At 39.9% G+C, this 12,268-nt stretch overlaps 2 protein-coding genes across 2 annotated transcripts; one reads left to right on the top strand and one right to left on the bottom strand.

Annotated features, from left to right (window-relative positions):
- The first annotated feature begins 4,238 nt into the window (after positions 1-4,238).
- Positions 4,239-5,066, top strand: LOC103714803 (2-keto-3-deoxy-L-rhamnonate aldolase-like). The gene has a single exon (XM_039121679.1). It carries the CDS (start codon positions 4,239-4,241, stop codon positions 5,064-5,066), a length of 828 nt encoding a protein of 275 aa, XP_038977607.1.
- A 244-nt stretch (positions 5,067-5,310) lies between these two features.
- On the bottom strand, positions 5,311-7,827 carry LOC113462108 (receptor-like protein 19). Its single transcript, XM_026802029.2, has one exon. It carries the CDS (start codon positions 7,825-7,827, stop codon positions 5,311-5,313), a length of 2,517 nt encoding a protein of 838 aa, XP_026657830.2.
- Positions 7,828-12,268: the final 4,441 nt, after the last annotated feature.

The following is a 12,268-nucleotide window of genomic DNA, read 5'->3' as shown; positions in this document are numbered from 1 at the left end:
AAACAACTTTGTAAACGCCAATTCTCTATAAGTAGACAAGCAATTTTGTATATAGCAAATTTCTTATGCCTTCGATGGTGCGTTCTCTTTGAGGAAGAAATTTTGATAAATTAACCCATTTTTCTAGGATAGTTTTGGAAGGACTTGTTGTTACTTAAATGAGTATTCGTTCCAATCACTCATTAGTAATCATCGCTCAATTCACCTAGATATCAATCAGGTCTTCTATGTGCTCTATTAGTTACAGACTTTCACATCCCCGGTGAATTAAATAATGATCGGAAGCAGATTTTGACAACCTAGGACCTTACCCACATAGGCTAGCTAGCATGTATTTTTTATATTCCTTAGTCCTGGTATCATTATCCATGTTCTTCCCAGCGCATAATCGATGTGAATTAAGCATACGCCTGTATGGATCCTTACATACTCTTCCATTTAAGCTCTAACGTTTTTCTAGGTTTAAATTCAATCACAATACTATGATCGGTCCATGGTTCCAAAAGGAACCATGTTGCAGTGTTTCTTAATCCATATAGACCATGAGTTAGATCTAGTCTAATATCATTTTGTAATAATCCACGATTTTACAAAAAAAAAGTGAGCTGAAAGGTATTATTTTGAGTTTCTTAATCCCGTATAAGTACTTAAAATTTTTCTTGTACAGATCCGCTCATGAGTGATCTATAAGTTTTTACTATTTAATATACTTATATTTTTGCATATTTTGTTTGAAGGGACATATATATATATAGTTGTAATTACCTCACATGGAAAGCATAGTTGCCTAGGAATTTGGACTGCTGCAAAAGCCTATTACATTGAGGATGAAGCGAGGGAGATAGCCATGAGTTCGCATTGATGGAGAGTAATAATCCAGCTTCATTTTGGCACAACCTTGCGTTAATTTTAGTGAACCAAGTTTTGATCTACCAGGCATCCTGGGTTGGAGGCCTTGCACCTGAATGTCACCTAACCTTCAAATATTTAGTTTTTTCTATCTTAGTTTTACTAGGAACCCGGTCTTTAATTCATCTAAGATTGGCATGTGATTGTAAGAAAATATATTTAAGTCATTTAACAGGTGGATGTTGAATCAATCTCAACTTTTCATTGTGCACGGCTCTTAATTCTTGCTCAGTTGGAATCAAATATCCGAGTGATGGACTCTAGAATTTCTTCTCATGAATATGGAAGGCTGATAAGATCGGATCATGTCACCTGAATTAAATGTTGTCCCTCTCCATTTATATTCATTTTCTTTAATTTCTTGAATTAGGTCTGATTATTTCACTCCATGCTTCGCTAAATGAAGTCTTCTTAAGCAACTTCGCACCAAATGTCTAATAGCAACTTGAAAGCATAGTTTCATTAGGCTGCTTCTTCTGCACATGATTTGGTTACAGCACTATAGTGTACTTCTTTGTGACAATTAGGAGAATTGTGACCATAATTATAACCATCTGCCCTTATCTAAATTATTTGGATTCAGCAATCAAATGTCTGTATATAAAGAAAAAAAAGGGACAAAATAGAGACATACAATTCAAAAAATTAACTCATTGCATAAATTGAGAGACCCAATTTTCACTATATTGGTTATTTACTCCTTTGACCTAATTGCTGACAACTAGCAACTACCCAGCAATTAGGATGGTCCAGGACTCTGTGAAACTAGAAATAACTTTCATTGAACTGTCAAAAAAAAAAAGGCTGGAGTGTTCACCAATGAGGTCGAGGTTGTCGCAATTGCTGGAATCCTACCTTCGTGCTTGCCCGTTGCTAGAATGGCATATCCATCGGGCATAACTGTGGAACTTTAGAAACACAACAACCAAATGAATGACTATGCCGTGCGATATACCATCCGTATGGGTTGTTCTCTCTGATGCTAAAGAGTAAATAGAGGCCCCCATGCATATATTAGAACAAAATTATTTGGAATGTCAAGGTTGCAGGCTTCCATAGCAAATTTATTTTATTTAGTTTTGCTTAGTTAAGGTAGGTTTTGCATCTTTAGAAGTGGTATTAGAGCATATCTGGTGTATCATCCACGTGGACTAGAAGATACTGTAGCATGGGTGGAGAAATTATAGGTCATGGTATTTGTAATTGGATCTAATTGGATTTGATTGGATTTAAACCTTTAACATGGCAAGGATATTAGAGTATAAACAAGAAGAGTGTAATAACACATTCCTTTTCTGGTGAGGTCCTCGGTTAACTCGTTTCAAGCATTTCCTTCATATCCTTGAGTAAAGGGTGTCGTCCTTGACTCAAAGGTGCAATTGAGAATAATGGATCCCCAAAGGGATGCAATTGGATCCTTAGCTCCAACCTTTTGATAGAATTTCTCTTGTATTCAGCTTTAAAGCAAGCCCCATAAAGATTTTAACTTACATCTTGGCATGCTACAGCTGGGATGTGGGTGTGCAAAATTGAGGAGATCAAGGAGAGATTAAAAGCAAGACCATCCAAAATGGATCCAGAAAGAAGTCTGGTTATAGTCTCCTACGCCTGTAAGATTGAAGCCCATCCTCTTGTAATAATTCTAATAGATTTGCTTGATCCAAGGCTTTCTTTATCAATAATCAAATTTTCAAATCCCTCTTCAAGCACCACATCATCTCTATCCTTCCTCTCCACTTCTCTCCTCAACTTAAACAATAAACTCAACACAAATCTAAGACACATATCACAACATCTTTCTCAACTCATACTTTTCTAATCCCTTTGATCCAAACCTGAACTAAATGGATCGGATATCTAAAATTGGAACAAGAAGTGATACAATCCTGACAATGCTATATGCCCCTATAGATACGAGCATTGCTCTGTGTGTGCATGTGTGTGTCTGTCAAGAGCCCAAAATGGTGTTAGGCGTACTTTTTGGCAGTCAAGATCTGCCAAGAAGGTAATCAATTAGTAATGGTTGATGTTGTGGGAGTGAGGTTTGGAAAAATGTTCTTAGGGGCTTTATCCCTTTTTCCTAAGAATTTAAAAGAAAATAATAAAAAGAAATATGCAAAAATATGTATGTTTATATTTTCCAATTTCATATCATTGCACATAAAGCATCCAAATATTTTTTCTAAGCAAAATAGTGAGGATGCTACACTTGTCACTTCCATTGATAAAAGTATCAAAAGAAAACTTACAACTTATAGCAAATGTAGAGAGGCTTTTAGGAGTATTTTGCTTAAATAATTCACTCAATTACAGCTTTTATGTCCACAATAACTAAACCATTTAAATGGTTTCCAAGCATTTCTATTTATTCTAATAGTCCATATTTCTACTCATATTTCATGCATGATACATCACAGAAACAACCTGAACCATACACAGGGGGAAGCATTACAACTTTGCAACAGTTTACCTGCCTCCTTTGCGTCCTCGGTTTTTCTTGGACTTTGGCCTAGCAGAATTTATTGTTACAGTCATATAAATCCAATCACATATCCTGTCAATGAATCGGATATAAGCATACCTTGTGCTCTTTTTGAGCGTCACTGCGCCAAGAAATCCCCAAAAGCCAACCACAAATCCCGGACTTAAGCCAACATAAAGCCATATCATTTCTGAACCATTTTCATCCTGTTTTTCTTCTATTGGACCTTCTGCAGGTTCATCGCCGGGGCATTTTTCTAGCAGTGGTTGTCCACAAAGATACTGATTGCCAATGTAGATGGATGGATCATTCAAGGTTTGGAGTTGGTTCCCAGATGGAATCCTTCCTGATAGATTGTTGTGGGACAAGTTCAGGCGCTCCAAAAAATTCAAATCTGCGATGCTTGTAGGAATTGTGCTTGATAGCACTACAGGAAAAGTCGGTTTTACCGACGCCTTTTTGCCGACGCTTATTACAAGCGTCGGCAATTTTTGGTCTAGCGTCAAAAGTTGCCGACGCTTGTAAAAGGTGTCGGTGTAGTCCCCGGCCTAAGACGACGCTAAAAAGCGTCGTCGGAAGCCAACGAGCTGGTGATTATCAGCATCAGGCTAAATCCCAACGAGCCTTCTCTTGACCACCGCCCTCCTCACTCTCATCCCTCCTCCCTCAACCCATTCCAGAGATCGAAGAGAAAACGTGCAAGCATCTCTCTCGCCCACATCTCTCTCGCCCATTCCTCGTCTTCTCTCTCTCTCTCCAGAAACATCGGTAAGAAGGTAGGGGATGGAGGCGATGGCCAAGACCAAACCCATTCATAGAGATAGAGGTACAGAGAGGAAGGTAGGCGATGGCTCCGGCGATGGCAAGAAGGATCTCGATTCCTACACCATTAAAGGCACCAACAAGGTCGTCAAAGGTACCTTCTCATCATCATCGCCCCCCCTCCCTAACCCCCTCCAGATTCAAGAAGCAGAACGGCTCTGGCGATGATGTCTTCGCCCGCCTCTTCGCCGCCTCCTTGGATCCCGACTCCGCCCCCCTCTCCCCCGAACCGCGGATCCTCAAGTCCCGCCTCGTCGCCGACGAGACCCTCTACGGCCTCTTCCTCCTGCGCTCCTCCCCGACCCTCGCCGGCTACGACTACGTGGTCGTCGACATGGAGCACGGCTCTGGCGGCATCGCCGAGGCCCTCCCCTGCCTCCGCGCCCTCGCCGCCGCCCGCACCCCGGCCATCCTCCGCCTTCCGGAGCTCTCCGCCGCCTGCGCCAAGAAGGCCCTCGATCTCGGCCCCCAGGGCCTCATGTTCCCCATGATCGAGTCCCCCGGCGCCGCCGAGCTTGCCGTCTCATTCTGCCGTTTCCCGCCGCACGGCGTCCGTGGGTCCACCCACACAGTGGTGCGCGCCTCTGCCTACGGCATCGACGACGGCTACCTGGCGCGGGTTGACGAGGAGCTGCTGGTGATGTGCCAGGTGGAGACGGCGGCGGGGGTGGCGGAGATCGAGGTGATCGCCGGCGTCGAGGGGGTCGACGTGGTGCAGATGGAGCCGCTGGATCTGAGCGCGAGCATGGGATATCTGTGGGATCCTAGGAACCGGAAGGTGAGGGATGCGATGAAGGAGGCGGAGAGGAAGGTGCTGGGGAAAAATCCTAGGAACCGGAAGGCGAGGCCCTGATTCAAAATAATTTTTAAATTTTTTTTTAAAAAAATATTTATAACGACGCTTTAAAGCGTCGCTAACGGGATTTATAGCGACGCTTAAAAGCGTCGCTAAAAAACGTCGCTAAAATCAACCTTAGCAACGCTTTCTAGAAGCGTCGGTAATTCTTTTTTCCACTCTGACATAGCCGACCCTTTGGCGACGCTTTTAAAAGCGTCAAAAGGAAACAGACCGACGCTTATAAGCGTCGGTAAAGGCCTTAAAAAGCGTCGCCAAATCTTGTTTTTGTTGTAGTTAGGTTGTTCATCGATAGATCAAGTGACTCCAACTGCCCCATGGCACCAATATTTCTCGGAATCCTTCCTGTCAAATGATTCCCTGATAAGTTCAAGGAACTAAGCCCATGAAGGTTTGTAAACTCCTCAGGAATCTCTCCAAAAATATTGTTGTCTGAGAGGTCTAAGCTTGTCACAAGTGAGAGCACACTAGTGAATGTGAGTTGCAAATCTTTCATGGTTATCTGGATATTCTCAATGTAATAGGAGGCCAAATCTTCTGAAAGAACAGGTTCGCTCCCATTTGGTTTCATAATCATGGCTGTGAAATTACCAAATGATGGTGGCAAAGTTCCAGAAAGCTTGTTGTCAGCAAGATCCAACACTTGAAGAGAAGCAAGGAGTGACAGTTGCTTAGGAATATTACCATCCAACATATTTGATCGCAGACGGAGAACCCTTAATAATAAGAGGCTCTCTCCAATCCATTCAGGTATGCTACCTGACAACTTATTATTGCCAAGGTCAATAGTAGTCAGCTGTTTGCACTGTTGCAAGGACAAAGGAATTTTACCAGAGAAGTTGTTGTCTCTCAAATGCAGTGACATAAGTTGACTGAGAGATCCCATTGAGCTAGGAATGCCTCCTGACAATTTGTTGTCTGAGAAATCAATGACTATCAAAAGAGATGAATTGTTCCAGCAGTTAGGGAGAACTCCTGATAAATCATTATCGGCAAGATTGAGAACTTTTAGATAATTTGCCTCACAAAATGCTGATGGAATGCTGCCATTGAACCTGTTATGTGCAAGAAGCAAAAAGCCGATAGGGTTGACATCACTACCCGAGCTTGGGGGGATAGGTCCAGAGGATAAATTGTTGGATAAATCTATTAATATTCCTTGATCGGGACTCAGAATGGGGGGTAGAGGTTCAAAGCTAGGTAGCTTTCCTTTCATATTATTATGAGAAACATTAAGAACGACCATGGATGGACGCATGTCCCAAAACCAATCAGGAAAATTTTCTGATATTCCTGCACCAGATAGGTCCAGTACAAACAAATTAGTCTGGTTTCGAAGCCATGGAGGGAATTTGGGCCCCAGTGGACAAGACGTCATGATGATGTCGTCTAGTTTAAATGGAGGAAGCCAATCTTGACTCACATTTACTGTCAATGAGTTATAAGACAGATCCAAATATGATAAGCTTGTGAGGTTGGCAAAGTGGGCTTCAGTCAGTGCACCTACCAAGGAATTTGCTGTGAGAATCAGATTAAATAGGGCAGATAACTTCCCCAATGATGCAGGAATTGAACCGTGCAACGAATTAAAACCAAGATCAAGACTTTTCAAACTTTGGAGTTCTCCTATCTGACTGGGCAAAGGACCACTAAGATTGTTTTCAGAAGCATCAAAGTCGCTCAAGTTGCGGAGGTTACCCACTGTTCTAGGTATCTGCTCGTTGATAAAATTTCGGGATAAATCCAAACTGATCAACTCACCAAGATTCCCTATGGTTTCCGGAATCTCCCCACTAATTTGATTGCGATCCAACCATAAATTCTGCAGCTTTGTAAGCCGCCCAATGGTCTTTGGTATTTCACCACTAATATTGTTTCTGCTGAGGGCCAAGGACACCAAGCTTTTGAGATTTCCAACAGTTTCTGGTATCTGCCCACTGATTCTGTTATAGCTGAGGTCCAAAGACACCAAGCTTTTGAGATTCCCCACAGTTTCTGATATACGCCCACTGATATTGTTTCTGCTGAGGGCCAAGGACACCAAGCTTTTGAGATTTCCAATAGTTTCTGGTATCCGCCCACTGATTCTATTATCGCTGAGGTCCAAGGACACCAAGCTTTTGAGATTCCCCACAGTTTCTGGTATACGCCCACTGATACTGTTATCGCTGAGGTCCAAAGACACCAAGCTTTTGAGATTTTCCATAGTTTCTGGTATATGCCCACTGATATTGTTTGTGCCGAGGTCCAAGTACTTCAAGCTTTTGAGTTTCCCCATAGTTTCTGGTATACGCCCACTGATGCAGTTAGAGCTGAGGTTTAAGGACACCAAGCTTTTTAGATTTCTTACAGTTTCTGGTATCCGCCCACTGATACTGTTGTGAACGAAATATATTGACCGCAAGCTCTTGAGACTCCATACCGTTTCTGGGATGTCTCCACTAAAGTTGTTCCCTGAGAGATCTAAGACTTGAAGCTTCTTGAGATTCCCGATGGCAAGTGGTATATTGCCATAGAAATTATTGTTCCCAAGATCGAGAAGTTCAAGGCTGCTAAGATTAAACAGCCAACCAGGAATGCTTGATGCAAAGTTGTTCCCAGAGAGATCAAGTGTAGTAAGAGAAGTGAAATTAACATGGGGTAGTGTAGAGGGAAGGCTAGGAAGAGCAGCATCAGACAGACGCAAGACAGAAAGAGAAGGGATCATATTGATCAGATGAATCCAGTTGGATGCTTTTGAGAGGTCGACATTACTCATGTCAAGATCTGTCTCCTTGACAGTCGAGTATCACAAAAGATTTTGGACAAGTTGATCTTGTCAAATTATATATAAGAAATAAGCTGTATGAAGAATTTCCTTGACAATAAGCACAAAAGATCGTGCACAGGCTATTAAATCTATCGGCTACGTGAAGATTACAACACCATGAGCAGATAAAACTTTAATTGCTATGCTTGACTCCACAAGGAAAAGTGGATGACTAAGCTATTTTTGGCCATCCAAACTTGAGAGTCTTCTCCATATGGGTTGGCACCACCTAGAATGTCTCAGTTCAGATGCAGGGATGGTGATTTGTGGGATGGCACGCGCATCTCTTGCCAACTGTGGTATAAAAAAAAAAAGAAGTATGATCACCTGGCTAATCTTTAACACTATGTTTGGATTTTAGGAATGAAAAATTAGAACAAGAATTGGATATAGAATGGGAATACATACATACATACATACGTGAACATATATATATAATTCATAGTTTTTATTTTATTTAATTTTATTTTGTTTTTTATTTTAATTTCATTTTATTATTATTATTATGATTTATAATTTTCCTACATTTTTTGTTTTTAATTTTCTATATTTATTAATTGATGTTTCCTTTATATTTAAGATTTATTTTTTTAAAAAAATTATTTAGTTATATTTTTGCTATTCTTAATCTAATTTTTAATTCACATCTCTCTAAAGCGATTAGGCCATAGCGAGATATGTTTCATCAAGCATGGGAGGGAGCGACCCTCTGCTAATTTTAATCTCGACCACACATGATAACTCGAGAATCCCCAGCTGCTGTGATTGTTGCTACCAATATAAAACTATCATGGCCGCCATAATTGCCTTTCAATAGCTGCAACCCTCGCCACTTGACTGCTGCTACCACTATTGGATAAGCTAATTTGAGGAGATGGAGCGGTGTGGCCGGTGATGAACATCGGTTGCCAAGGAAGTCTACGAGATATGGTTGGTAGAGGACAAGAGGGAGGAAGGAAAATTTTTTATTTTTAATTAAGTTGCCCATATGGCTAGGCCATGCCAGCATGGCAGATGTCAACAACCACGGTTATTTGTGGGGGTGTTTGGGGCTATTTCCCCGCTCGACACCAAACCCCACTTGTGGGAGGTCCGACCACAAGTCCTGCTGCTGAAAAAAAGGCTAGGTTAACTCATGGTCCAATCAAACAACAGTGAAAAAGAATTCCTCCAGTGGGTGGGTTGGTTTGAGCTCCAAATTCAATATTGCCAACCAAATGCTATTGCGTTTAGGTCGCTAACAGCCACTTTGGAAGTACATTCAGAGTTGGCTTCATTACTGCAAACCGATTAAATTAATTGTATAGGACTTTCTTATATACAGTCCCCTAAAGACGGTTTAAGAATTTCTTCCCCCTTTTTTAATGAAAAAAAAAAAACTACTTTGGAATGACCTAACCTAGGACCCAATATCTTTGCCATATTCGATGGAACATTTATTCCAGGACTTGGTTTAGGTCATGCAAGCTTTGATGCCAGTTCCCAATAGCAACATTTCAACATATACCACATTTAGATTCCGAAATTTGATCCATCGGTCAGGTTCATATCCCTGATCCAAATTAAAGTACTCAAATATTATCATATAATGAGCTATAGCTCTAAAATTTACCCTGCCAAATAGTATCGATCCTTTCAAGGTAATTTAGAAACTCAAGCCGCACTATTTCTGAGCCGGACCCTATCCAGCTAAAACGCGATAGTTAGTGGGTCGGGTCTGCTTTGCTTTTATGATATTTGCGTCTTTTTTAAAATGAAAGGGGTTTTGAATTATGCTACTTGGTCTTGAAAATATAATGATAAAGTCTGTGAAGCACAGTCTCGCCATTAAGATAATGCGCAACTTTATTGTTTAAAAATACGCAAAAGTTCTGAAAATGCTATTATTCGTTATAATGGACTTCAATGAAATCCTTATTAGCTGTTATATTGTTTGTTAAAACCGCCTAGGTAGTTATATAGATAATGATATATTATTAATTATTAATAACTAGGAGGTATTGCAGGTGCTGATGCCAATCACTATTCACCATAATGGAGAATTTTTTTTTTTTGTTGTTATCACTGGATCAGTATTTATTTGACCTTTGTACGGTTGTTGTCTTTGGTTGAGGCGGCTTCTTGATGATTGAATTTGTGATTAAGCTCTCCGTTTCATTCCACTTCTCTGCTGCTTCTGACTATTTCCTTTGCCGTTTCATTCCACCTGCGCTTTCATATATAGATGGCTGGAATCTCTACTAGCTTTGATCCTTTTGTAGCACCGTCCTTCCTTTTATTTTCTGTTCTCTCTTTGTTAAATAAAAGCCAAGTGGCAGTCTCTCTACTTCCCTTTCCATCAAAAAAAAAAAAAAAATCTTTTGCCACTATTGCTATCCAATCCTTACATATCAGTGAAACAAAACACTTTTAAATTTTCCCTTTTAATCCCTAGAAGAAGAATGCCCTTTTTGGTTTCAGAGGAGGCATCAACTCTGGCAATAACAGACCAGCTTTATTGTTGGGCATTTACAAATAGATGAAAGTGGGGACTCAAACATATATGAGGTGGTGTTCAGGATGACATAGCTCCTTTGCTTCACCTGAAGAGCTGAATCTCTTTGAGCTAAGCATCAAGCATTTTGAAAAATGTTCTTTAAGTTTCTTTACCCTATGTAAGCACCAAGATGTCTTCAATCTATAACTGATTAAGGATTAAATATGGCTACATGGATCCTCTTGTTAGATGTGGAAGCACTATAGCTATTTTAGCCCTTTCATGACTTAAATTGGCTTCAGTACCATTTGTCAAGTTTCGAACCAGTAACCAAGTACACAGAAGTCATGCATGAGTACCAAGATCTCTCTTCAGATAAATTCCTAGCAGTTTGTATAGACATGTACACTTGTATATACCGGGGGTGGGGTGTGTACTGGCGTTGGATGCTGGCTTAGTTTGAGGTGCAGTCAAGTTCATTGCATGTTTGGTTGGGATCTCAACTTTACAAGAAAAGTCCAATAATTTGACTATTTTATGTTGTATATATTGGGTGCAGAAAAATTGAAATCTAATCTTCCAGGAAAGGAGCCCACCTGGAAGCATGGGAATGGAATCCAGTTGTCCGACAGAACTGGGTTCAACTCGAATGAAGTCTAAATTTTGAAGCTCTGCTTCATGGCTTAGAATATTTGGGAAAAAATTAAAAAAAAGAAGTATACTAGTAAGGATTTTGTATCATTGTTCAGTAAATATAAGAATTCAATAAAAAATTAAAAAAGGAAAACAACGATAAAAATTTATTGCAACACATCAAAGATTTTCCTCTAAAGAAATTAACCATCTTAAAGAATATAATAAATAGACAAGAAGTCAAGTTAACATAATCAGCTATTACGTTCAATTTTTTTGATTATACTAAATATAAGAAAATTTCTATTATTTCTTTTTTTATTTTAATTTTCATACCAAAGATAATAAAGAAGTCTAAATAAAACTTGCTCCTACTTGGTCTCTCTCTTTATTTTTTTTTTCTCTCCCCCATCTCTCCTTCAAATGCAACGTTGCATTATCACACCGATTTGACTTCATCTTTGCCACCTACACAGCCTTGCACCAAACCGACATGGTTCCTCTCATTAGATGTGGAAGCACTACATCTACTCCAGCCCTTCCATGACTTAGGCCCTGTTTGGGGGAGCTGTTGGCAGCAGAGCTGTTGGAAGTAGAGCCGTTGGAAGTAGAACCGTCTGAAGTAGAGCTTTTATAAAAAGCTGTTTCCTGTTTGGTAACTACATTCGTAAAGTGCTGTGGTACTTTGTTTTGTGTTTGGTAAACAAACTGATAAAGTACTTTTGTATGACAAAATTACCATAAAGGACATTGCATAGTATTATACAACAGAACATAATAAAACATAACAGCTCCTCAACAGGAATATATCTAGAAGCCTTTAAACCATATTTGATTTTCAATTCCATGCACAGATTAATAAATACATGTTTTTCCATTCGAAATTGTTGTTGGCATCTATATGGATTGCCATGTAAAATTTCTGATACAAACTTGTATCCAGTTTGATAAGAGGTCCTACAAGGCTCCTTTTCAATATATTTTGTGTAATATTCAGTAACAATACCAACAGTTGCAGTTAGTAGAATATTATAATTATCATCATCAACTATCTCATCTTCACTGGAATAATTCTCCTCAGAACTATTGTCAATGCTGCCCATACCTGTAGAAAACATATTACCAGCTTCAACTTCACCAATACATATATCGATAAACTCCTCTATCAATTTTTCATTCCAAATGGCCTTCCTCTTCTTCTCATCTTGGGTTGATGGACCAGCAAGGATATGTTGGCTCTTCTTAGACATTTGTTTTTCTTACAATGCAACAACAAAGACA

Source organism: Phoenix dactylifera, unplaced genomic scaffold (genome assembly GCF_009389715.1).
Source record: "Phoenix dactylifera cultivar Barhee BC4 unplaced genomic scaffold, palm_55x_up_171113_PBpolish2nd_filt_p 001182F, whole genome shotgun sequence".
NCBI classification, from domain to species: domain Eukaryota; kingdom Viridiplantae; phylum Streptophyta; class Magnoliopsida; order Arecales; family Arecaceae; genus Phoenix; species Phoenix dactylifera.
This window is presented reverse-complemented; position numbering and strand designations above follow the sequence as displayed.

Coding starts and splice junctions, on each gene's coding strand:
- LOC103714803 (XM_039121679.1), top strand. CDS start 4,239: ATGGCTCCGGCGATGGCAAGAAGGATCTCGATTCCTACACCATTAAAG.
- LOC113462108 (XM_026802029.2), bottom strand. CDS start 7,827: ATGAGTAATGTCGACCTCTCAAAAGCATCCAACTGGATTCATCTGATC.